This window comes from Saccoglossus kowalevskii, chromosome 14 (genome assembly GCF_978046115.1).
Source record: "Saccoglossus kowalevskii chromosome 14, keSacKowa6.1, whole genome shotgun sequence".
NCBI classification, from domain to species: domain Eukaryota; kingdom Metazoa; phylum Hemichordata; class Enteropneusta; family Harrimaniidae; genus Saccoglossus; species Saccoglossus kowalevskii.
Genome location: NC_140654.1, coordinates 20860098 through 20888066, shown reverse-complemented (window position 1 = coordinate 20888066; position 27969 = coordinate 20860098). Strand labels below are relative to the sequence as shown.

The 27969-nt window shown below is 35.8% G+C and overlaps 1 protein-coding gene and 1 pseudogene across 1 annotated transcript; both read left to right on the top strand.

The window, feature by feature from the left end:
* Positions 1-4413: 4413 nt before the first annotated feature.
* Positions 4414-16719, top strand: LOC146734559 (beta,beta-carotene 15,15'-dioxygenase-like). The gene is made up of 11 exons (XM_085507521.1): positions 4414-4558; positions 4795-4936; positions 6029-6122; positions 6509-6623; positions 6977-7166; positions 7486-7691; positions 9443-9594; positions 10379-10480; positions 10642-10836; positions 16176-16323; positions 16514-16719. Exons 1-11 carry the CDS (start codon positions 4414-4416, stop codon positions 16717-16719), a joined length of 1695 nt encoding a protein of 564 aa, XP_085363647.1.
* Positions 16720-23961: 7242 nt separating this feature from the next.
* Positions 23962-24645, top strand: LOC146734558 (carbohydrate sulfotransferase 9 pseudogene; annotated as a pseudogene).
* The last annotated feature ends 3324 nt before the right edge of the window (positions 24646-27969 follow it).

Genomic DNA, 27969 nt, shown 5'->3' with positions numbered 1-27969 from the left:
TGATTCCCTAGTAAATTCGCACCCTCGGCACGAGAGATGGTAAGCACATCTTGCCCCCATGCAACATTTTGTGCCGGCGCTAGCACATGTTTTCAAGATTACGTCTGTCCAATACATTGTAATGTAGGACTGATAGAGGCAAGACACCCTGCAGTGGTTCTATGCCGTATAACCAACATAATTTAGGGACTTGTGTTTCACAAGAAAGAGTGGTTTGCTGAGCTTGTCCCTTTCTCTACATGGGCAAGTTTGAAGTAGCGTGAAATTACGGTTAGTGTTTTTGTACCCTACATTCATTGAGACCTCGTCCTTTGAAGCTATATACCTTATTTCGTCGTCGATGTTACTGTGTGCGACTGAAATCTCGCTAGAACTACACGGTGCAAATTTTTGAACTTTGGATTATTATTGGTTGTGTGACTTTGTTTGACATCCAGTGAAAAACAAGGTAGTTCTTGGGGATTCAATTGTTACTACAAGATAACTGTCAGGGCGCTTCTTAAACAACTGGATTTATTCGGGTGCCTTTATTAAATATTATACGACAGGAAACATAAGAAAAAGCTTGTAACAGGCCAATTGTTCTACTCATCCGCAGTTCACTATTTATTTCACATTTCTAAAATGTATACTTGTAAGGCCACCTACATCTGTAAGTTAAGATGAACAAATCTTGAAAATCAAGCAGAATAAGGGCATGTCCGATACTTCTGAATAACTCGGTGATCAGTCCGATATAAAGTGTATTATAGACAGGTAATTGTGAGTGTGAGACGAATTTAGTAGTTGTAATAACAAGCCCGTTATACACTTGTGCTTGGGAGAAATACAAATGATATGTAAAGTCCGCATTGTAACCAGCTTGTCCGAGGAATATTTGTGGTGGAAGACAGACCGGGACTGTGAATGCATGTATTGCTTCTGTTTGTGTTGGATCAATCTGGGTAGGCCCAACTGAACTGTCGACCCCATGTCTCTAATAATCCAGTAGGTGTGCAACTATCATTAGATTGAAGTGCGAAGTGAACTAGATAAACAGGGTTGTTTTTTCAGCCAATGTTAGTTTTCCTTAACCGGTTTGAATGATTAAAGACTTAACAATTATTCTAGGCTTGTTTTCAAATCTGCTGGAATATTTTCTTCGAAATTTTATTAATGGTGGATCTATCAACGTTTAATGCACTGACACAACCCCGCTGCTTGTTTGAAATAGATATTTTTTTGCTTGTTTTTATCAATGCCGCGTTAATATGGTCGTCGAACGGGATGAATCGTTGCTTTTGTTTCAACCTCAAACGCGGCGTTTTCCCATTGAGTTCAGCGAGCACTTTGAACTACCAAAAGTAAACAACGTAACCAGTTTTTTTCGACCACAGGCGTTGATGTCTCTGCATTACTGTGATGCTACGTATTGGTCATTTGGGCATCGATTCACAGGAAGGCAAGCTTAATGACGGCTGTATAAATACTGTGGCCGCAGGTCTGAATGTAGCTCAATATCTGAACGATTACATGATCATGAGTGCATTATCCGGCCTACATCCCGTCAACCAGAGATGAATTCTTTTGGTTCGTACAAACCATATTCAATATGAGAAATTGTTTCTATTTGTTTTCGTTTATATTTTCTACATAGTCAACTGAACCCGGCGGTTGTACTGACAAATCACGTTCAAACGATTGTATCGGTATATTTACACGTGTTCGGGTTTTATGGTGAAATAAACAACCTTGAATCAAATATTATGTATCTTCAACTCGTGGGGGAAATCTTCGTTCGTTTCAGTCCCCTGGATTTAGAACACTATTAGATCCAGCACCGGACAGCAACTGTCAATTTACTGCAATTGCAGACCAATTAAGGCAACACGATATATTTAATCGCCTTCGACATTAAGACAAGAATGTTTTGCAAATCTCCACAACATCAGATGGGTGCCCACTAAATAATGTTGTTGAAGGAATTGTTCTGAGACTCCCCTTAGAAATAGAAACTAATGGAACATTCGACGATGACGTAACACGTAACAATAAGCTGCAGTGATATACAATGTTCAGTTTCTAGTCAAATTGACAATGGTGTAAAGACTACCTACCGAATGCCATTCTCGAACATATGGCAGAAAGGCCAAGGGAACTTTACATAAGTCAGATGGGTAGTATTTATAAGTTCATCAGTGAAAACACTAAAACATGCGCTAAATATACAATATCGAGTAGTATCTACGAAATTAATCGCGATGACGAAACTTGTCGGGCTGATATTTTATTTAATCACTTCCATATGCAATTATTAAACGAGTTCTAATGGACATGACGACTTGGCGAGTTCTATCTACATTCACACATTTCACCAACATTATCAAACAAGTGCCTGCTGAAACATATTGAGTCATGTATATTCATTAAGAAATTTAAGTTCCCTGAACACACGTTCTAAGTAACGACGTCCCCACCATACCAGTGTGGCACTGCACGATATTTTGCATGAGGGGGCGAGATCTGTTCACCAACATTGCGCCCTTAAAGATTTTGAAATCTAGACTCACTGAAACGTTTTTTCTTGCATTTTCAGGGGCTCATTTTGCTGACACAAAATGTTTCAGCTTGAAACTTTTTTGAGGAGGCGATAGCCCCTTCTGCCCCCGTTATGCCGCCACAGTGTTTATACTGATTACATCAGCTAAGAGAAGATACTTAGTAGTTAAAAATATGTTTTTACTTGGATCGATGACACTCAACAACCTACCACTTTGACCATAGTTACCCGACCCAAGCGAACAACGAACGCTTGACAATATACGAGGGTGGAATTAGACAACATACTTTTACGGTACTTTTCACTCACACACGGATGGCACACGCGAAGTGACGCGGCTGGAATACCTTATCAACTTAGCGACCTGTGTTAGATGACTACTCCACCTATCGTTATTCGACAAAAGGTAGTGACCATCAGTTACATCTATGGAAAGCCGATCGGAACGCCGGAGAGTTTAATAAAATACCAACAAAGAAACATAGATAGTTAAAAATTCATTCGACGTGTGAGGAATCAGCTATTCAGTCAGTCAACGGTATAATATTTACTAGGTGGGCGAATCTTCACATCTGCATCATGAGATGGGCTTCGTGATCGACAGACATACAGACAAAACATTCCTTCACATTTCTAAACCTATGTCAAACAGACATACAACCTACGATTCATCTGTGGTTCAGTTTTATGAATCCTGGAACATATAATATAATGGCATTCAAGTTGGTGGATTTGTTCGACTGAAGGCGTTGCGCGAATATCATGCTGCCTCTAAGTCTATGTATCTTTCAGTGACTATCCAGTAAATAAACCCAACAGCGTCTTACCTCCAATTGACCTTTTGTATCTGGTCAAATTAGTCATCACAGTTTCAGGCGTTATCATATGACTGATAGAACGATGAATCTCTAAAGATAGCGTGACCGATTCATAGTTATTGGTAGTTCTAACACTTCATGTCTCTTTTGATCACCATCGACCAAACACTTACAGGTGGGTACTATATTATTTAAAACGTGGCATTGTTCCGAATTTAAAGATGATATGGCGGCACAAAATATAGACAGAATATGCAATCTGATCAGTGTGAAATGCCCCAGCTGGACACATTGGTCCGTCCATTGCGCATTTGGACAGATAATACGTAATACGTAACATCACAATAGTGATTATTGCTCTGTTAATTTGTAGAAATTGAAAACGATATTTTTAAATGATGGCATGTACACATTTAAATGAGTTTTCAGAGCTGTGACACTGGTCATGGGAGTGTTGTTAATTCAACCCAGTTAACATTGATGCAACATAATTATGCGGTTTTTCTACTGCCACTCGCGCTTTCCAACGTTCACACATTTCATTAACGTTGATATGTGGTATATACGAATCAAATATAATTTTTAACATTGAAATATTTATAAACTTAACATGTTATCGTTGACCGTTACAAAGATGACAGTCAAAGGACGGTATCACTTAAGCCAATATTGAGATAAGATAAGGCTTGGGCAATCTTTTAAGGAGATAACATTTACGCATTTTATTGTAGGTGGCGCTCCCAAGTGAATTTCACGCAATCCTTGGCATCTGAGTTCAAACACTGTTTCGAAGCCGTGCATTGTATAATAACATAATTAAACCTGTGCTGACTTGTTTAATGTAAAACACACGTCATGAAATTCGTTGGCGCAACGTATTTTGAAGCCAGTGTACACATTAAAAAGAACTGATAACATTACCGACCTCGTCTGAGATTTTAAGCGTTGCACTTAATATGTTATGTGTTAACAGAAGCATTAAACACGTTTACCTTACTTACTCCTGTTAACATATGTCATATTGCTTTCAGGATGTTATCTCGTTTGCTATTCAAAATGATTGTGTCATGTCTGTTTGCATCTATGGCAAATTGCTGGGATGTACCAGACAACATATACGATACTTACTTCGGGACAATCTCGAGGGAAAGACCGTATATGCCGACTGAAATACATGGGGAGATACCAGACTGGATTGAAGGTATGACAAGTATTTAAAGGGCGGTGGTCGTCGCGCAGCGCGTGTTCGGATTTTATGTAAATAAACAATGTATTTTACACGCGTTGTATACGTCGCTATGAGTCCCATATCGAACAGGACGCGGCGCGACGACTGCCGCCCTTTAGTGTTACGCATAAACTCATGAATACAATTAGTTAATAAAGTCGTGATTAAAACGTAATTTTGTAGTAACGTACATTTACCAAATTTTACAGGGTACTTTTTAAAGCAGTCTGGTGGTACATATGGTAACTGGAGTAACCCTGAACTTGGATCCAAAATTACCCACGCGTTTGATGGATTAGGAAGAGTGGCATCGTTTAAAATGCGTGATGGTATGGTGGAATACGGAACTAAGTATGTTATATATCAATCGATTCACCCACATTCTCTGCAGTAATAAAATGATTAAATCGCGATTAGGTCTCAACTAGCGAGTTAACTTGCATTGTCTCGTGTTAGACCAGGCATCCTATAATGACGCGTGTTTTGTTCTGAGATCGCAAGATTGAAACTTAACAGCAACGTTTTATTTATTCCTGATATTTTGCCCCCATATTTTCGTTATTGTTGATAGTACAGTTAGATGAACATGTCAAAAAATAAATATGACTTCGATTGATGTGACAGAATGATAATCGATATGTCACGATTTAAAATTCTTCTTAGAGTTGTGTGAGTGTATTGCTCAATCATTTAGTTACTTTTTGATATATACAAATTGCAAAGTTCATTTTGGAATTCACACGCAATTCATGAATAGATGGCAGCTTCTACAACACCTTGCCTGTACAATTTTTACGATATTGTGTTGTTCTCTTTTATGCTCAATATCAATAATATCTATTTATATTCAGCCTCACGTCTTTCAGGGTGTATGTTTGAAATCAAATCAAAGTATAAATTGATAGCTTGAATGGTAGTCGTCGCGCCACGCATACACGAGATATGAGTCTCACATGAAACAAGATGGCGATTTTGACTATTGCGCAGATCAACGAGTATAAACAAATACGTTTCTAAGCTTTAACTATACAATTTCCTTGGTGGTTGGAAGGTAAAGAAAGAGTCACCGGTGGTATTTAGTGCACGTTGCACCCAGGTCAAAAATAGTACTGGTATTTTTTTTAGAAAAGCGCCGTGGATTCTGGCTAAATCAATGTTTATCAACACAAATGTCAAACATACGCGGTGTAACCTTCCTTTAACACAACTTTATCTAACTTGAAGAATAAATCTGATTCTGGATAAATACAAAACTATTACGTAACAATAAAAAATAAATTGTAATAACACAGTAAAAATATAAAAAAACATCAAAACTGATCCATTATCACAAGCTGTGAATACTATGTGTCAACATAAAGCTAGATTTATGCTATTTGTAGACAAATTTGCAGGCATTTTCTGTGCAACCGCATTACATTGGTGTATGTTAATTTTTTCCAGATTTTATTTGACTCAAAGCTATAAAACGTGGGATTATTATGAGTGGGATATGGACGTATCTAAGGTCGCCTGGGCAACGACGTATTCTCCTATTGTATGTATAGTTAAATGCATAGTTAGTTAATGCATAGTCAAATCGTATCTGAGTGAACAGGAGTACTCGGTCACTTGAATTGTGATAGGAATTGAAAATTCATTAAAATAAATCGCACAGCCTTCGTTATACCAGTAAAGTAATGATGTAAATTAGTCCAAGTGACGCATGCGCAGTTGACATCATCGATATTCTTTTCATTTGTAGTCTTCATTCAATGACATTGTTAACTGCTTTTTACAGATTTGATATAGTCGATTTGAAAGAAATGTCCCACATATCTACACCATTTTCACATTACTGAACCTAACCTCACGCTGACTTATAAAGAAACACAATGTTTCAATCAGTCTTTACTATTAATCTGAGTTCACGTTCTCATGTAGCACCAGGAACAGTTCGAGAAATGGTCCGTTTTCAACGATTATTCTGCCCTTAATCCAAATATTGCTTTCTGGAAGATTGGAGATAATGTCGAAACCGTGACAGAAGCTAGTTTCGGTTAGTTACCTGTATAGTTTTCAAAATATTTATGTCTATGCATTAGGACTGTGCGACTACGGTGGTAAAACACGACAAATATTGGGTTGTAATATTGGAGTTAAAGCTACGTTGGTTAAGGCTATGTTGAGATAAAGCTATGGAGTTATGTTGGACATGGTTTCAATAAGACATATACAGCGCTTTTAAGCTACAAAAGCACGACGAACGAGGCACATTAAACGCACAATTCATTTTGTTTGTTTTGACGTATATTTGACCACAGCGCAAGGCTAAATTTCTCGCAAATCTATTGTATGTAATTTCTTTGTTGTCTGTGCTTGAATATATACAAGTTAACATGTCATTCATAGGACTATGGATCGATCTTGAGACTCTTGACACCAAGGGAACATATCCGTTCAAAGATGTTAACTTCGGGCTGCCTCCATATATGGTGAACTTGAATAATCCGGCACACGAACACACTGATGCTGACGGTGTAACACTGTATAGTTCTGCACTCATGTTTGATATTCGTGATAGTGAAAACATCAATGCGTGGTATGTATAATATAAAGTAAGATATATTGTATATAAGTGCATATTTTTGTTGTGTCACAGAGGTCGCACTGGCTCTGCAAACAAATGCTCAATAGGCATGAGACCATGTTTTGTGTGGATGTGTCCGAGATGAGTGAATTGCCCACAAATTCAAATGTAAAAAATAACGTGTCCGAAAACGATTTCCAAAAATAAACCACAAACAACTGATGCGTCAATATAATTGTGTTTGTACAACACAATTAATTAATTAAATAATTTATTTATTAAGCTTTTCTGTTGTGTCGTAAATAAATGTTATTTATTAATATATTCAAAGGCGAATGGTGTATAAAATCCAGAATGACGAACGGATACCATTAGCGTCTTACTTAGCAGGCGGTCCCTTCAATCTGAGCCAGTGCGTGGATGATGGTTACCCCGACTTTGATCTACCCGGTGGTTACCTCCATTCTTTTGCTATAACTGAAAATTATTTTATTATTCCAACATCGAATTTTTTCATGGATGTATGCAAAAACCTACGTGAGTTGACTATATTGTTTACTATATTTGTATTTGTATAACAAAATGATATAACCAAAAAATCAGACATTTTTTTACAGAATAAACAAGTAAAGGACTGAATAAACAATTATTCCTCACTTTTTTTTCACAAAACAATTCTGTTATTTATCATGGACTTAAATCTTTAACATATGTGTACTTGCTTATCATTCATGGTTTTTTTTTCAATCGATGTACATTTGTTACCGTGGTTTCCATATTCAACATTAATATTCATTATTACATGTCTTTAAAGCTATGTAATTGTTGGAACACAATGTATAGACATTGTAAAATTCAACTGGTTCGGGAGATCATAGTGCGGGATTCCCTTTGAAAAACATTATTGCCACGTAGGAATAATTCAAAAAAGCGGCTAAGAATTCGCACATTTTCTGAACGGAATTTTACGCATACAGCACAATGTATATTACAGTGTATACGCTGGAATTGCATCTCAACACTCTGTATGTTTACTGCTCACTTGATTGAATGGAGTCAACCTTTCTCCCCTAAAAGTTGGCTTCTTCGGTGACTACAAATGGTGTAAAATATCATGCCGCAGGTGTAGGAGTGTCCGATAGTAGCTGATAGGTGGCTCTTAGCGTATGATGCTCGCCCACTGTCCAGTATTGATTCCTTAGTGTATGGGTAGTTTTCTTGCAGCCATTTTTCTATCGAAATAGATTCTATTTCTTGCGTAGCTTGTTGTCTTATTTATTTATTTTGATTATGCTTATAAATGACATGTCGTTTTTAGGATGGTTGATGCTATTGAAATACTTTTGCAAAATGGTTGGTAAATTTGGTTCTCAGTTGTGTCTTTGTCTCCCCTACGTATTGTTTTTGACATTGTTTGCATGCGATTAAATATATTGCGTTTGTAATGTTGCATGTTATGTGATAATTTATTTTGTAGTTATGGTACTCTATTAAATGCTAGTTTTGAGTGAATATTGACATATTTAACATCAAAAACTTCAATATTAAACAAGTAACACGTTCTCATCTTTACGTACTGAACGTTGACAACAATTCCATCTCAGATCAACTTAATGTCGGATAAATATGAACTTTGACATCTGAGTGTAATATAGTATATGTAATGGTCTCGTGCGATCGGTAGTTGAAATCATAATATTTATAAAATAGTATGCAAATATGGTGAATATGTCATCTATGAAACATAAATTATACGAAGTGGTTGGATGATGGTGCACATGATAATAGTAATGTGTGGAGTTATGTCCATATATTGCCAGACGCATTAGTTATTGTTGTTAAACTGAAAACTATTGTTATTAGGTATAATTGTTAGCCAATTTATATTGTTAGAAGTGGGTGGAAGTTGAACATGTCTAAGTTCAACGGCTTTCTGGCAAGCACTACTGGCTTCTGTAATACTAGGTATTATGGTGTAGAGTGCCATCACATCAAGTGTCGCTATGTGACTACGTTGTGGTACCTCACCCAAATCTAGGTGTATAAGGTTTCACGTTAGTCTTATATTGGACTCCCAACAATTTTACACTGTGCATTCATTAAAACCACTGGTTGATCAGTTCTTGCTCGTGACTTCCGAGGGAGATAAGAAAACAGGCTCAACAACATATATATATTGTGTTGAATTTTGTTTTAAAATAAATGTTTATTTCCATTGAACATGTTATCAATTGTACTTGGTAGAGAGTTCATAACATAAACTATTGACTGCAAATTTCCTATTTCAGTGACGGACCCAGATGACCCAGTACTGCCCACCTTCCTGACCGGTTATGAATTTCGATCAGATATTCCGACGAGATTTGTTTTCATAAGCCGTAAAACCAATGAAGTAGTAGGCGAATTCTCCACACCAGATGGGTTGTTTATAACACATCAGGTATAAAAGACTGGACAACTGATATATGGCTGAACATTATTTTAGATACATCAGTTAACATTATAGTTAATTTATCAGGCGATATATTATATATATTTTTATATGCCGAATGATCAGTTTAACACAATAACTCAATTAAGCTATACAGATGATTGGCTTGTATTCTGACGTAGTTTTCTTCTATACCATGGCCTAAAACTGAATGTTATCAGTGCAGTTCACATTCTCAAATCTCAACATGATGTGTGAAAATTTATGTGCCAGTAGCACGATAATTTATTCTGAGCATTATCCATATAAATTCATTATTATAAAATGTATATACTGGAAACATCAAAATTCAGTGGCGGTGGCACCGGCGTCTCCCCCAAACCAAGCTGAAACTTTTTGTGTCAGCAAAATTTGCCTCTAAAAATGCAGGGATAGTGAGCAGATGTCGCCCCACCATACCAAATTTTGTCCCGCCGCCTCTGCAATTTGAAATTTATTTAAATTTTGTTTACACAAATAATTCGGAAAAAAAATTGCAAAGATTTTTATATTTTGATTGAACATGCTATAGTCCGCCATGTATTATACGAATACGAATATTGTTTTTTGATATAACATACAAAAGCAGAGTTAACTCTTCGAATAATTCTGTGTTTTGTCCATTATCTGACGATTGTATAATGGGAAAATATCGATTGATGAAAAAGTAAAGAATCATGATAATAAGCTATCACTATTGAGATATATACATGTGGATAAACAAAATAATTGATGATTAATTTGTGTGTTGCAGCTCAATTCTTATGAACTGGATGGCAAAATGTACTTAGATATGTTGACATACTCGTGGGATGTATACAGATATTTCGATTTGGAAGAAATTGTAGCAGGACCAGTAAGTTATTTCATAAACATCAATTTGCAATGTTGCATGCAAACAAATATTTTTGAGCACAACTATACATTAAATGTTGGCGATCTGCCTATAGCTGTTATTACAATTTGACAAACTTTCTGACTAAGTTTCGCAATATTACAATCATTGTTTTTATCTAGGGCACAAAGAGAACAGTGGTAGAGCGGTTTGTAGTTGATATGAACGATTGGATGCTTATTGACAGAATTGATCTCTATCCATCGGGCTATCAAGTTGTTGATTTTTCAACCATCAACTATTATAATTATAACACTAAACCCTACACGTATGCGTACATGGCAGGGTTAGACCCAGTACCAAATACGGTTATCAAGGTAAGTTGATAAATTGTTTGTATGCTATACAGGGATGGTACAATGCAGTTTAGTGATCGCAACGATACAAGGTCAATGGGAATACAATGAGCCCGTTGTCTCTTTGGCATGATACGTATGTGTTTAAATCCCGCCAGTGGCAGTAATGAACAAGAACTGTTTTCCTGCTGTTGTTCTTCTCGCAGTGTTATCTTTTGTCAGTAAACATCGATTATTACATGGATGCTAACAACCTATTGTTTGCTATTCAAATTCGCTTGGTGTACAGCCTCACTTTCGTCACAAACTAAAGAAATTGTGATTCCGCAGTTAAGTCACAAATTTCTTCAGATTTTAAGCATCCGCTATGAGAAACTATCTACGACTGCAACAAAATGTACCACCTCAATAATGAATTGAAGGTGTTAATGTATAAACGCAGGTTCGTGAGAATTTGGTTTTTGCTTGTTTTTTTTGTTGTTTTTTTTAAATGCAGCTTTATCACATACAGAACATGCTACACATTTTAAAAGACCATGGCATCCATGAGTTTATCAAATGTATTATCTACGTTTTGGTAATTCAGTTGGTGAAGGGGTTTCAAATTCGACTAGCTCCCAGAAATGATGTCAAATGTACGTTTAGGGAATAATGTTTGTCTTCGTTGTTGATGTTCTTGTTGTTGTCGTCGTTGACTTCGTGTCATTTTTTGTCGTATGGTTACAATAACACAAACATTTATTTTTCCTACCTTTCAACTTGGATATTATATTAACTAGCTCACGAACTCAGCCAAATTGAAATATGGTACATGTTGTATGTTTATTTTTCCAAAATATTCTTTAAATTTCAATTAAAATAGTTTTATTCTTTTGGTTACACTAACTCAAACATTTTTTATCTGATCATCTTCAAATATGGGAGTCTGTTTTGTTATGAAATTCTAGTGCAACTATCAATTGTAATTTTCAAGGATTAAGTGAATTAAACGTACCATCCACAATTCAATGAGCAAAACTACAAGAGCACGTGGAAGTTGCACAGGAATCTTAGTAAAATCATATAAGCTAATCAACTTCAAACTTTCCTTAATAACTACAAAATACAAGTTGGGAGAATGAGTTATGTGTATAATCGTTCACCCAGTACAGCTTTTATGGGCACTTACAAAATGGTCACATCTATCACATCAACGGAACGATTATTGCTTTGCAATATGTAAATTAGTGGTAAAGTAAATGTAATACTAGTAGTATCTGACGTCGCCTTTTACACTGATTATATTTTCTAATATTTATTTATAGCCTTGTGAGTTATGCAAATTAAGAGTATCTTTAGTATGTTCCACTTGGGGTAAAATTCCAAAATGTAAACAGCGTTAAACCATTACTGTCTACATATACAAAATGTGAAACAAAATAAAGGACTGCAAGTGCCCACGAACATGTATATGTTATATAAATTAAATAAATACCCTGTACCCAATAACCGTGACTGTGGGACATAACATCAACTTGGTGTCGTTTTACTGAATAATGAATAATTCATTTACATAGGTTTATGGGACCGGAGTTCTAAATGTTCATAATAATTTGGTATTAAGGTAGCGAGAAGGTTTTGTGACGTTTTCGAATAAAACATTCTCTGTCTGTTGTCTCGTTCAGAACAGTAATTTAGCTTATATATTTCAAAAGACTAAGTATAGAGGTACAAGTTCGCACAAACTGGACAGTCATTGTTTACATAATTATCACGTGACATCAAAAATGGTGAACCTTGTAAAAATGACTAAGTCCGCGATTGCGAGAGCACACTGCGGAATTTCCTGGTGAAATTTACGTCATGCATTGTCCGTAATCAAATCCATTGAAATGTGTCCCCGGTAATCAAAAGACCTATTATTCCGATTTCTATGCAGGTTTGTTTTTTTGTCCCCAAATTATTTCATACTTGGCACCTTTAACAGACTATTATTCTGTGACAAAGCATTTTCTTTAAAAACCCAGACATATTTCGCACCATCATTATCTTTTGAACGATAACTGCGAGTTTGAATGTCCTAGTCCGAACGCACTTCATTTGGCGGCGGTCCCAATGAGTCGTACTCAGTCAAAACCTCAACTCGAGAAAAACGCGAAAAACAGTTTTGGTTAATGAAACACATTTGCTGCATTATTATAAATATACACTAAAATGGCCAAAAATATTAACCTCTGATATCATAGAACTCATAAAGAGTGTCAGATAATGAATAATTTCATGCTCGAGCGTGAAAAATGAAGAAAACTGCTGGCATTTGAGTCCGTACTCCAGGAACGTTCGGGTTTCCATTGTTATGCAAACGCACAACGAGGGATAATCCTCTGACAAACATTACTGTCCCACTGTACACGCTGACAGTTTACAAACATGCTAATCCTTCAAGTGTCTCTGATAAGAGATCTAATAAAACGGTTTTCATTGTGAAACAAAATGGCCGATGTTTGAAAAAAAATGCTGTTTCAGGCTGCGACACTGAGTGGCAGATTTTTCTTTGCCTCGTCTGTCAACGTTTTCTTTTCTTCGCCATTGCGTTATAAAAATGGTATTAGTAAAATAGATAATTGACTTGGAAAATAAAACGATTTAAAAGAAAGTTGCGCAAAGTTACAGTACTTATTTCGCACAACCTCCCACCCGCTTCCGCTTTCCAATCACCTTTTTCACTCGCTTTTGCGACCGCTCGTTGAATTCGACCGGACAATTTCCGCTTTATTTTTGACCGCGCAAACCCAGAAACATCACCGCCCGCTCGCTCGCTCGCGCGCATTTGAAATTAGGATTAATAGAAACATTTCCGAGGTTCACATTGTCTTATAATTGTCTTTCTGGTTTTTATGAATGTTCAACAGCTGACAAAAGTTCAAATACTTTTTGTTTTAACTATCTATAATTATATGCACGCAATCTGACCCTTTGACCTCGATTTGGCTTGGACTGAATATTTTATGTTGAACAATATTCTGACGTGTAATACAAAATGTATTTCAACACAAGTACGACATGTTGTCTGGGTTTTCTTTCCTGATTGTCGAGTCTTCGCAATGTGTTTTGTATAATTATTGTTGTTTTTCCCCGAGGCAAAGACAAGCTGAAGGACCATGAAGCTAAATGGCAGTTTCATGCAAGGGCTGAGTGAAAGGAAATATTTCTAAGCCTAAAATAAAACCTTATATTACACCTCTTTGTGTATTTGTTAATTTTACATATGTTTTTAATGACAGTATGTCTGTAAATATCTAGAAAAATCTCGTTTTCGTTGATAATTTTGATTGTTTGGAATGTCTGTTTACCGTGTCCCAATAATTTGTTTGGAATGTCGATCCCAGTTGGTTTCTCCATACTGAATTTAGGAAGGGCGTCGATCAACACAATCAGCCGAAACGGGACAAACATTTACCGTAATTCATGGGGATCATGTCCGTAATTTGTGGGCTGAGACCCCAAATAATTTAACAAGTACTATTATTATTATAATATATATTTTAATTACATCGCAAAACTACAACAGAGCTGGAGTTGTTCGCGGTGAAACAACCGCCTTGAAGTCGATGCAACTAGCCATTTCTTACCTTGAAATAAAAAACAACAACTAAAAATTCGAAGAGCATCGGGGAAAATATTAATAATCATTCTTATCAATCGCTTGCTTTATTTTATTCGAATCCACGAAATTCACGTTTTTTTTGACATTTGTTGGCAACTTCCGCTCTAAAAAAGATTGAAAATGTGGGTGTGGTTCTTTTGCGAGTTTGTCCTGTTGATAATACGGACAAATATGGTTCTGTGACCCAGGTTGTGCTCCGATCATGTGACTTTCAACCAATCAATGATGTTGTAACAAAGCATATTTGACGCTAATTGAAAGGTCGTCGTACCATCCAATTTCCGGCGTCGATTCACATAGTGTTTTTGTGCTGTGACCGGCTTCAAAATTCTTTGAAAAACATCGGTATATTTTGACAAACGGATGGAATTTGACCTCAGTTCAGAAAGAAAATACTAGGCTTAGATACATTTAGAGTCCACGGCGAATCAGTTTTCTCTGCGAGTTGGGAAATAAAGTAAACCAGAGTAGGGTCGATGATTTTCAGCCCTGAAGGACTTCCGTGTGAATCCTGAGTTACGAATTGTTCATCGACTGGCCACCAAATATTTATGACTATAACTAAATTTGACACGTTCTTTTAAGCCCAATAAATTATTCATACATGTCAAGCTCTGTTCGATTTTTTCAGGGCATGTGGCCGTTTTTAGTCAAAAATATTTGTTGTGGGAACACTTTTACGGTACGGTATAGACTGAACTCATTCAATGATCGTGACTTATTTTTGAAAATTGAATGTCAAATTTTACCAGACATGGACCGACGTGGATTCGGTATCGTTATTTTTGGAATTAATCATTAACATTTCCTCGTTTCTCTACTCTGTCAAAATGAGTTACCTATGCTTTTTTCACGTAACTGTCATTAAAATAATAAAAAATAGAACAAGCACCCAAAACATGTAACAAGAGGTCACAGTTCAGTTGCTTTCACGATACAAGTGTCATACAACTATTAGATTTGAGGTGTCGTTCAGAATTTAATAATAGTTACCGGTAATACTAGTTGTATGTTCAAAATTTACTATCAAAACCACCATTTCGACCACTCATGTGCCAGTGATCCGTGTTTGGGTAAGCGGTCGGTGTTTCAATGAGCGAGCTAGCGGAAAAAAACGCGATTAAAATGCGGTCGGTTTTCGGTCGGACAAGACCGCATGGTCGGAAATTAAGCGATAAGCGGTCGATGTAAAAGCGGAAGGTTGGACGAAAGGAGTACTGTATGCCCGGACTGTATGACCATGTTTCTCCGACGAAGTCACGACTGACAATGATGCTGGCAATGGACGTTAGATAAACACGCATTGTTTGCAACTGGAAGCTTATCATCCGTTACATCAGAATCGTCAACAACAGAGTATACAGATAAGATGTTATCATTGAAACCCTTCCAAAGATAAACATTATGCAAATATGCATGAAACGGCAGTTGTAGTCTTTTCTTCTAGCGTTTTAAAACACTAATTTAAGCAACGTTATTTTGCAATGTCGATCTTTTGTAAACCTGGGATGATGTATCAAGGTCTGAAGTAACCGTTTTATCAATTTTTGAAAAATCAAAAAAAAGTGAAAATTTCCCTTCTCGCTACCTTAATTCAATCTCAAGTTATGCACAGGTGTGCTGACGTCGACTTTATATTTACTTAAACACGAACCCCAATTATATTATATTTATACTCATATCATTTAGTTATGAATCTATTAATTGCACACAGTTGAACGTGGAAACAAAAGCAGCACTGTATTGGGGTCCATACAATGGTTTGATAACAAGTGAGCCAATATTTGTTCATACTCTTGACGCCGTTGACGAAGACGATGGTGTTGTACTTGTCGGTGTACTGGACACACATACTGAGACAGGTAACGCTAGATTTGTATTCTAAACCGATGTAATATATGATGGCCATGTTAATACAAGATGTTTATGTAGTTGATGAACAGTAACTGTCAATCATTCACGAAGCCTGAATACAAACATTATTTACAATAGTTTATTCGAGTTACATTATGTTTTACGTATTCAATCTAATGACTTACGTTCGTTTTACAGGAATGGTCATAGTGCTGGATGCGAAGGATTTCTCCGAGATCGGCAGGGCGATTTCGCCTGAACTTTTGCCGTTTGGTTTACACAGCAAATTTGTTGCTCAGAAAGTGGAGATGAAAGAGCCACCAATATCTCGTAGTGGGAGTGCTAGTATACAATTCAATATTTGGATAATGTGCTATGCCTTTCTATTGTATTGTACATATTGATGATTCATTAGCATATCTAATAGTATGCAATGTCTACAACACAACTACAACGATAAGTGCCAAGTTTTGCTAAACATTTCGACAGGTTTATTAAAATATACATATAAAATACAAAGTTAAATTAGAATATTTTACAAGGAATAATTAATTCATTAATAGTTGTTGAAACAATGTGCAGATCCATGAAACGCCTAATAAATTGTCAATAAATTATTCTTTAACTGTAGTTTTTTAATTTTCACACGCAAATGTTGTGAAATGTAGATTGCGATATTTTCCATCTTTAGTGTAAGAATACATGCAGTTGATTCACACACAGACAAAATGATGCTTTCAATGCCCGTTATGGGTTGTTCAATCGTACTTAAGTCATATAGAACACTTTACTAAATGGACCTTAATTGGACCATTAAGTTTGTTTGTACTCCGGGGGCGGCAAATGCTACTACTGAATGAAATAGATTGCACAAAATCATTTTAATAATACTAATAATAATTACAATAATAATTAATCAGCGTAATAACATATGATTCTTTAGTGCTCAGCATATGACTAAGTGAACTCATTGTGACATGTCAAGTTATGGCACAGAGTGATTCAAATTGCAATGAAGGCCTTTTCATTGATGTTCATCATGTTGAATATTACGTAATATCATAACTAGACAACAATCAGAGTACATGGAATTTACTACCATAATGTGACATTCCACTTCTTCCCTGTTCAGTACTAGCTGTCAGTGTTTTAAACTTTGTTGTGCCCCCACCTGTTCAGATTCTGCATGCAATCCCTGTTCTTCCCTGTTTCAGCTTCATATCCTGTAAAGGAATTAATAGCTTGCTGTCATGTTCCGCTTCGGACCATTATTCAGTTGGATAATGACTTCCTTATAACTTGCCTCATATGTCTATCGTAATATCGCACCTGGCACACTTTTATAGAATTGCACTTTTCTCGCCACATCTCTTGTCATCTTTCAGTGCATCATCAGCTTTACTGGATCTGTGCAGCACACTATTTCTCAAATCCAGCTTTTCCCATTCCTGAAGGGCAGTCTCCACATCAGCTTGCTCAGCTATGTGTTCTCTGTTATCAAGTCTGCACCCATTCAAAGAACTTGTACACTCTTTCAACCACTGGTCCCCATTGTTGCTTCTTTAACCACATGTCAGGTATCATATCTGTAGGGGCACTTGACAACCATAAGAACTTGGTTCAGCTAATGCTGAGGCACTGCAGGTGATGCTACACACAAAACTCCGCACCTGGCATTGTAACCACCAACTGACTCCGGTATACAGCAATCACTTCTCAGATGTCATAACCTCTTTCTTGGGCTCAGCTGGTGGTCGCAAATGGATATTTGCACTCCACAGTTCACTCGAACTCAGGCTTATGGACTGCATTTTTGTTTTTATTACCTCACGTGATATATAAACCAATAGTAATTCCATACAAGGGCATTGCTATTTTAGTAACATTCTTCACTCATGATTGTTTTCACATCTTTTTCTGGCATTAGCCATACCTGCAGGGCTACAGTCATGGCAAAATCTATCCGTACTCCATCTTTGGGAACATTATGCCCTTCACCTCTTTCCTGAAAAATTGACATTTATTAGCTACAACCTTCAAACAATTGTCTCAGCCTCTCAAGATTTTCAAGGAATGAGACACTACATACAACCACATCATTTTGTTACACTAGACATGTCCTAATTGCCAAGTCAGCAAGACACTTCCCATCACCATTTGAAAGGGGCTGTTTCTCTTTACATATGAATAATGTAAATTTGAATTTGAACACTTTCATTTAGATTATCTGGTGTAAGTAAATAAATACAAAGGGGCTAGCATTGCCTGAAAGACCCACAGGAAGACTGTTGCACTCAACTGGCGGGACAATGTCACACTCATCCATACTCATTTGCGGCTGATCTGCACTGGCTCGGAAGATGAATTCTGATTGGCTAAAAAAACAAAAAACTTGTGGTGTTGAATGCACGTTCATTGTCAGTATTGTTATGCAAATTCAAACTAGCTAATCATTTACAACCTTCCGAGCCAGTGCAGATTAGCCCCTCATTTGCCAGTAACCAATTTTTACGTCAACAGTTGAGAACCATTCAGCACCCTTGTGCATCCATGATCTATTCTATCCTGGGCAGTGCTTAGACTTCATGAATAGCTTCATGTTTAACTAATGCAATATGGGCAACATATGAACTGTTTAATTCCCTGATTCTCCACTGTCCAGCATTCCCCTTAGGATCTTTTTCACACACACCTGGTATACATATTATAATGCAGGGCTTTGCTATATAAACTATAGCATACTGTTAAACATGACTGATTTTTCATTTGTATTTCAAGTACATGCGTTGGCTTGGCCTATGTAGGCGCGTCCGTACTTCTGCCTATATCCGATAAAGCATTGAGGGATTATCACCTCGTGCAAGTCTAATTGAATGATTAATTAATTAATTAATTAATTAATTAATTTATTTATTTATTTATTTATTTATTTATTTATTTATTTATTTATTTATTTATTTATTTATTTATTTATTTATTTAATAACACTATCAATTATCTCATAAAACCTTGGCTTTATTTATATTGCAAAATTACTGCGTTGATAATAACCATAGATGTCAAGTATTTTTACTTCTAGATTGAGATACAGTTTTTCATGTCAACATTATTACAGCTTTCAGTTTTTCTGCACGCCATTATCCTAACTTATATTGGCTTAGACGTAGTTGAAACCATACTCACTCGGGTTGAATTGGAAATAATGTTTTCAAGTTCACCCCTAGTCCTGATCCATTAGAGCTTTAGTCGATCTGAATGAAGAAAAGAGAAAACGGTGGTTCTCACTATAAAATTTAGCACCGAGTACTCATACTGAGTATACCCTGATATCAGTTAAACCTATACGTGTACAGTTTTTAAATTTGTATTGTGATCTGACCTTTCGATCCAGACTATTTATCATGGAGCAGTGGTGATTCGCATCAAGTCGTTAAATATGTTATACCCCTTTGTTAGACAGTTTTAATGTATTCTACTTCACTCTATACTATATCTTTGAGCAGAGGTGATTCGCATATAGTGAATCTATATTGAACAAGCCTTTGTTAGTCAGTAAAACATTTTTAAAACATTATGCAGTGACAACAAAAGACTAAGTTATGTACCAGACGATGAACTGTTTACTTTCAGACTGTTGACTGGTTAGACAACCACACTTATGGCTTATAAAAGAAGAATCAAAATTGGCAAGCGTTTTTAAATCTGTCTTGTGTAGTTTTTGAGGTGTTTCTAAGTTTATCAGCTTCACAGAATGAACCAGATTTTCGACTTAGCTTGCAACGGTGCGTAAACGAACAAATCTTTTGAAATACGCAGTTATGAGCGTTTTTCAAACAATATTAACGATGTCATGTTTCAGGACTGGCTGTTATGTGCCTGCTGTCTTGTGTAATGTGGTATTATTATTGGTGCCGGGGAAACGGTAAGAATAATATGTATGATGTACGCTGAATATTATAAAGTATGTATAGGATGAAACCTGGTATTTCAGCGCAGGATGAAATGACGAGTCCGCAGATGTGTTACAAAATTCGTTGCGTGAGCGCTGACCTATCGGAATGTGTGGTCACTGTTCTCAGACAGTCTGCATACTAAAATTAAAATCACTTCCAACATGTACGTAACATTTCCATAATGATTAACTTATGAATTTTCAAAATCTAAAACAAAAAAAATTAGATTGAAATAGTGCCCCAAACCAATTGTCAATTTGTCCTTTCATATTTGCCAGAAAAAAAGTTTGGATTCATAAAAAAACGATTACTGATGTTATCAACTAGCCCGGTCTTCTTAACAACAAACCGTGTAGGACAACAACGGTATATCTGCTTTGATATCATGTAAAATTTGGCAGACGAGGTCGAAAAGTCCAACAAAATTAACTAAATAGTCAAAACGCAATATTATGAAACTGGGACGAAATATGTTATGATATTATTCGGAAGACTAACAAATCACAGTGACACGAATGGCAGGTTTGAGTGTATGAAAACAAACAAACAAACAATACTTTTCAAAATGACAGACAGAAAGCAATTTTCGACGGTTTCTGTCTTCAGTAGCGGATAAAAGTAAAAAATTGTTACTTGAATTCTCCTATTGGTGAATCCGTATTTGATGCCATTATGAAAATGTCAGCATCTACACCGAGTTTACACGAGTTAACACGAGTGTACACACGTGGATGTATTAGCGCTTCTAGCTGCAAAGTCTTAGGTGATGCAAGATTCGATTCATCCATATAATGTATTCAATTGTCAAATGAATGAGGCAAGTACTATTTCAATTGCCATTCCACTAGTCAACAGAGACAGTTATCACCATCTCTGTTCGTTACAAACTGATCTGTACCACCGACGCCTTTCCCAGTATAAGTTCGTCTTGCTTCACACATTATCATTCATATACACCACTCCTCATCCAATATGGCGCTTGGGTAGTCATTATTGCTTAGATATATCCTTGATTGCATATGAACATTTTGTGTTTGGACAAATCAAATCGATGGTTTGACACAAATAATATACTGGTATAATATAATACATAACTCCGTCCAACTAACAATATATTGTTAGGACCGTTTGAAAATAAGAAACGTGACCAAATTGAGACAGAGAATTACGTGAATTATAGTTGACGTTGACACTTCACTTAGTTAAACACATTTACATCAAATAATCGCAACTACAATATAAAAGAAGAGTTTCAATTTTAAAAATCTCTCCTTTCATTCGCTACAGTACATTTAAAACTATTCGTCTGTATTAGAGGATTCATACCACAGATTGTGATTATGGATTTATCTAGGACGATTTTCATGTTCCGGACATTGAATGTCACTGTTGTCTCTCCTGACTTTTCTTTTATGTAAGTGCAAATTGCAAGTGCTAGTGCTGACACATAGTGCATTTTGCCACAGAAGTCATTTCCTGTTTGGGACTACATGATAGGGCTGTGTGGTCATCTCGCTATCAAATGGCAATTTTATTGCGCTATCCTGGTGTCAACCAGGCCCGGTCGAACACAAGCACCTGCGTACCTTAACCAAAGTTCCACCAAAGTCGCATTCGTTAGTGAATGAATCTCGGCCAGTGGAATTGGCCTTTCCATTGAGTCTGCGGCACACTCACCCAGTGTAGGGGTCGACCCTTTGATGTTCAGCCTAAGGTAGGATTTGAACTACCGATCATAAGTCTGGTGCGACAACCACTATGCTACCAGTGACCGGTCTCATGTTAACATGAACGAGCCAATATTCACTGACGCAAAAGCAGTAGGTACATTGAGATAGAGGGTGTAAATCAAATCAAATTGTGGCTAGCTGTTTGTGCTTCCTTTGATTTTGAATACTTAAATGATAAACCCAAATTTACATTTAATCTGAATCAAAGATTGAGACTAAATAGTTAATTATTTTTACCAAATGCTGTGCACTAATAAAGCCATGTCAATAAGATAAATCTAGTGAGTGGGGTCATATGTGGTCAGTAATGATGGGAATCTACGTCTGTATTCTGCATTAATCTGATTTTCAATATAATTTGCAGGCGATTTGAGAGACGCAACGCTTCTAGATTATCACTCACGATCAAATGCAAGCAATTTGACCTTGGAAAAAATGCCAATATATAACACAACGTCACTTGCAGGCAATTTGATTGGTGGAATTTTGCTAAGAGATAAACAAGCTTCATCATTAAATGCAGAACATGTGAGTTGAATCATAATATACGAATAGTATTTCTAATAGTATTTACATATTCTGTACGTTTCATTGATATTATCTTTGGTATTTCTGTAATTCTACTATGACTCATTTTATCTCCACTGTTGTCCTAGATGACAGAGGGAAGCTGTTCATATATATGACCTTTCCTTCTCGTTCATCCATACGCCAACAACTACCTTTTCCATTTTTTCTTGAAAACTATGAGCTCGGTTGTTTTAATATGTTTAATGTACCTTGAGTTGACCTTTATCAGATTTGTTCATTTCACCAATTTGCAATGATGATGGGTGGATGCTATTTCCAACTCCTTCTTAAAAGTACCAGCCTGATTGTTTTATGATTAAGGTGTGGATAATTTGTGTGAACACTTGACTCGACAAAATTTGTTTGGCCGGTTCTTAGCAGCCAAAACTTCTGTCATATGGCTGAGCATTAGAAGAGCGGAAATATTGCGCTGGTGTCTTAGATGATATAAAAAATGCAAATTGTTCAAAATAAGAAAATGTTATTGTATAGTTTAAAATAACCAAAATAACAGTTTCATACATTTACGTTTTTGAAGGTAAATTTACAAGTTACTCCTATGAAGAGGACATAGTAAACTACATCAAATCATTTTAATTTTGGCCATTATCTCTTATTAGAAAACGTGCGCTATAAGTGTTTTACCACTTTCTTTTGAATATGATTAGACCAGAGGTATTTTTAGAAAATAACCGAGCGCCCTCTAGTGTTTAAAATCGTACTTTTTTCATCAACGTAGCTTGAGGATTATGTTGTCGTAATCGTTTTTATAGCATTAATACACATACTAAACAGTATTGGTGTGTATGCAGATGCGAGTATATAATTGAAGAATGCACTATGTGTGTTTGATTTAGCTAGCTTGTGTGGCTAATGTTTGCATGTACCAACTATGCAAATTTTTATTATTATTGAAACTGAATCTGTTTTTTATGTTTAGTCCACAAACTCACTTTTTTGAGTGCAAGATGGAGTCTGTATTGTTGACTCACGGTATTCTCGCCTGCCGGGTAATAAAAATGTAACTTTAAATCGTACGTTGATGATAAAATTACAAGCAGTATACTAGCTGACTGGAACTTGATCATTGTAATTCTCTATACACTAGTTGGAAAAAGCATCGTCCACAATTAATAATTTCTACTATTCCATAACTTCAAATTTCATTCACCCTCTGTTACATTATACATGCAATGATAATCATATTTCCTTATATATTTTCCATTATATGAGAACAATTATTTTTCAGAACTTATCTAGAACCCGGATGATCGAAACAGACATGCGCAGACGCCTGTCATTTCTGCGATGTACATGTCACCAGCTGCAAAATACTAATATACAGGTTTCTAATAAATATGTGAACTGTTCAAACGCTAGTGAACAAAACATGATGGCTGCTGAAAGTGGGAAAATACAGACAGACAATTATAGACAATTGCAGTTGTCCCATGAAATGTACGTCGATGACAAGTATAAACTGATTTACTGTCCTGTTCCCAAAGTTGCAACATCAAATTGGCGAAGAGTGCTGATGGTAATGGGAGGGCGCTACAACAGCACTGCTGAAATAAAGGACAGTACATGGGGTATTTACACAAAGAAATTCAAACAACTTGGAAGCTTTGATCTAGAAGGTAGAGTACGGCGCCTTCAAACATATACAAAAATAATATTTGTAAGGCATCCATTTGAACGGTTGCTGTCCGCATATCGCGATAAAATTGATGGAAAAAATTCGAAGATACAAACGTTTCAAAGTTTTGTGAGGTTTGTCTTAAGCCACCAGAAAAACATTGACGTTCACTGGCAAACGTATGAAGAGCTTTGCAAGCCTTGTGATGTACATTACGATATTATCGGGAAGTACGAGACCTTTACACGTGACGCCAACCACGTGCTGCGCAAGATCAAGGCTGATGATATAGTGACCTTCCCGGACTTGGAACCGCATGGAACAAATACGTCATTGTCTTTATTGGTCAAGAAATATATTTCGAATGTTACAGAAACTGAAATGCAAAGTTTATACACAATTTATGAGAACGATTTCAAAATGTTTGGTTATCAATGGTAGTACACGCTCTTGAGATCTTCCTAATTGAGTTGTAGCTCTTCATGTAAAGCCGCGAGAATTTCCATTTCATTGTCTTGTCTTGTTTGTTCTGTCATTACTCTTTCGTTGATCATAAAGCGCGATTCCCTAAATCACAATAACACTCTCGCAAAAACAATTGTGGTTCTACTTCACGTTGTCACGATACAGTCCCCAACGTGGTTTCTTCGACTTCCAACTAAAACGAACGAATAACTCCTGTGGGCTCTGGGTGGCGCTCACACAACATTTGTCAAAAACCGTGAAATCTACATATTGTGCTTACAAACCATTTAATCGACCAATTAGTGATATCATATTACTTTTGCTAGTGCCCGTAAAACAGTTGAAATATATTATTAGACTTATTAAAGTAGTGAAATTAAATTTCCTTTTGCACTGCTTGCCATGAGTTTATTAGTCAAAACAATTATTTACAATTACTCTACCACTCAGAAATTGCAAAGCTCTTAACGTCTTCCATTCATATATAAATGTCAATAAAGCGAACTATGTTCTATAGAGGTTGGTACCAGAGTGGTATGTATTTCTTCCCGATGTACTGGATGATAGGGACAATTTCCTCACCTTTAAAACTTTCTCGGACAAATATAACATATCATCAAATCAATTTTTAAAATATTTCAGTCTTATTGATGCTATTCCTAGAAATTGGTTAGTTTCCTTGAATAGCAGAGATAATGAAAATGAATCTACCCTTATCCATATTAAAAGAGCTTACTCAGAAATCGTAGAGAAAATGTATAGGTTAAACCTAATAACTCAAACCTGTGTTGAAAAGTGGAAAGATTTTTGGCACAAATCTAAATTTTGAGTATTATTTCAAACTACATTTCATTACTACTTATGATGTATCACTCAGAAATTGTAAATACAGACTGATTAATAAAATTTCCACTACAAAAAGGTTTTTTAAATATACGTAATATAGTCGATACTGATAAGTACTTTTTGTCACAATTTTCCTGAAACACTGCTTTATTTGTTTTAAAATTGTATTCATGTCTCTCCAGTGCATCGCGATCTTGAATTTGCCCTTGACAATTATTGTAATATTTCAGTAAATTTTTCATCAAAAGATGTCTTCTTGGGATTAAATGTACATGATTCTAATTCAAATTCAGACTGCATCATTTGTTCAAACAATAGAAAGACATATTCCATAATATGATTTGATGATATACATATACTTCCATTTTGCATATCAAGATACGGAAACACTACTATCAGTTGACTATAACCTGACAAGCTATAACTTAATTTAGTATACGTAGCAGCTTAGTAACCACATCACAAAAAAACATGCATCCAGAAAACTTTATTGACATCCTCGTAATCGGAATTATATTACAATATTCTTCCTTGAAGACATTTTATATGTTTCGTATGCACAGTAACTTAACTTAGTATACCAGATTCATTAGGAAAATCTCAGTCAAAAGAGACTAAAAAGGTTAACAATTCTCACATTTCAGGAAGAAAATGTTACCCAGGAAGTAACACAGAAACTACTGTATAAACGCTATTCTGTGGGTAAAAGATAAAATACAAATCATAATCTTCAATTTCAAACAACATTTATAAAAATAAATGTTATGAAGAAACGTTTTAGCTACTTTTTAAATATCTTAACGATGGTCGACAGAAACACACATTTTCATAATCGGAAAGAAAAAGCCACTACAGTAGCTCCGCATAAGTATTTACATATGAAAAATTAAAATTAAACTCACTTTTCTGGTCAATTTGCCTTGAAAAATACCAAAACACAGCAAGCTGATATTCAGTACATAGGAACAGAATAGAGCCAGGTACCATGCTACATTCGACCTTGTATTGCTTCATGGTAAATGGCGGCCTAATTGTGAACTGGCTTAATCTAAAATTCTGCATCCGATGGCCACACACACCCAACCCAATAATGCAATCAAATATTTTTCACTGTGTTTGACAATATTCAATATGTATGCTCTCTTCAACTAAATAATACATGCCACTACATTGACGGCATTTCTTTATTAAATGTTGGTAGTTCCCTCGAACTAAATAATACATACTACTACATTGACGGCATTCCTTTATTAAATGTTGGTAGTTCCCTCGAACTAAATAATACATACTACTACATTGACGACATTCATATTTTCAATGATAGTAGTTTCCTCGAACCAAATAATACATGCTACTAATTTGACGACATTCATATATTCAATGTTGGCAGTCCCCTCAAACTAAATAATACATGCTACTACTTTGACGACATCGCTATATTCAATGTTAGCAGTTTCCTCAAACTAAATAATACATGCTACTACTTTGACGACACCGCTATATTCAATATTAGCAGTTCCCTCGAACTAAATAATACATGATATTACTTTGACGACATGTCTGTATTGAATGTTAGCAGTTCCATCGAACTAAATAATACATGCTACTACTTTGACTGCATTCCTATAATAAATGTTAGCAGTTACATCGAGCTAAATAACACATGCTACTACATTGACAACATTCCTATATTCAATGTTAGTAGTTCCCTCAACCTAAATAATACATGCTAATACTTTGACGACATTCCTATATTCAATGTTAATAGTTCCAAGTCCTACTGGAATAAATAGTACATGCTAATAATTCGATACCAATCCTGAAATCGTAGCAGCCATCGACAACTACACTTTTATGTGACATTGATTCGTATATATATTATTACCAGTTCTCATGCACTACATGCATGTATTAGCTGCTCTCGGCAACTAAATGTTTTTTGCTGCTATTTTTTTAAAATTTCTCTCCAGTAATACAAGTCCTGATGAAATAAATAGCACATGCTAATATTATGGTAAAAATGCTAAATTAGTAGCAGCTCTCGAAAAAAAAATTATGCTGTTTTTTTATTTGTGCCATTGATCCCAATTCAGTATTACCAGTCCTTTTGAACTACATAATATATTACACTAGTTTAGTACCATTAATGAATTATTAGCAGTACTAGCTAGATAAATGAATTGTATGTACTGCTATTTTTGTGCCATACTTATATTCATTAATATATATATTTGTTTCTTTGAACTAAATAGCACATGCTAATATTTCGGTACAAATTGTGAATTATCAGCAGCTCTCGATAAATAAATTGTATGTGCTACTATCTTTGATACCATTTATACATTCATTATTACCAGTCCTCTTTAACTAAATAGCACAAGCGAATACTTTGGTACAAATTGTGAATTATTAGCAGCTCTCGACAACTTAATTGTATGTGCTACAATTTTTGAT

Bases quoted from the DNA above. Each gene is read 5' to 3' on its own strand.
- LOC146734559 (XM_085507521.1), top strand. From the start codon at position 4,414: ATGATTGTGTCATGTCTGTTTGCATCTATGGCAAATTGCTGGGATGTA. The intron at 6,624-6,976 runs GTTAGTTACCTG...TGTCATTCATAG, and splicing joins CGTGACAGAAGCTAGTTTCG to GACTATGGATCGATCTTGAG. The intron at 10,837-16,175 runs GTAAGTTGATAA...AATTGCACACAG, and splicing joins TACCAAATACGGTTATCAAG to TTGAACGTGGAAACAAAAGC.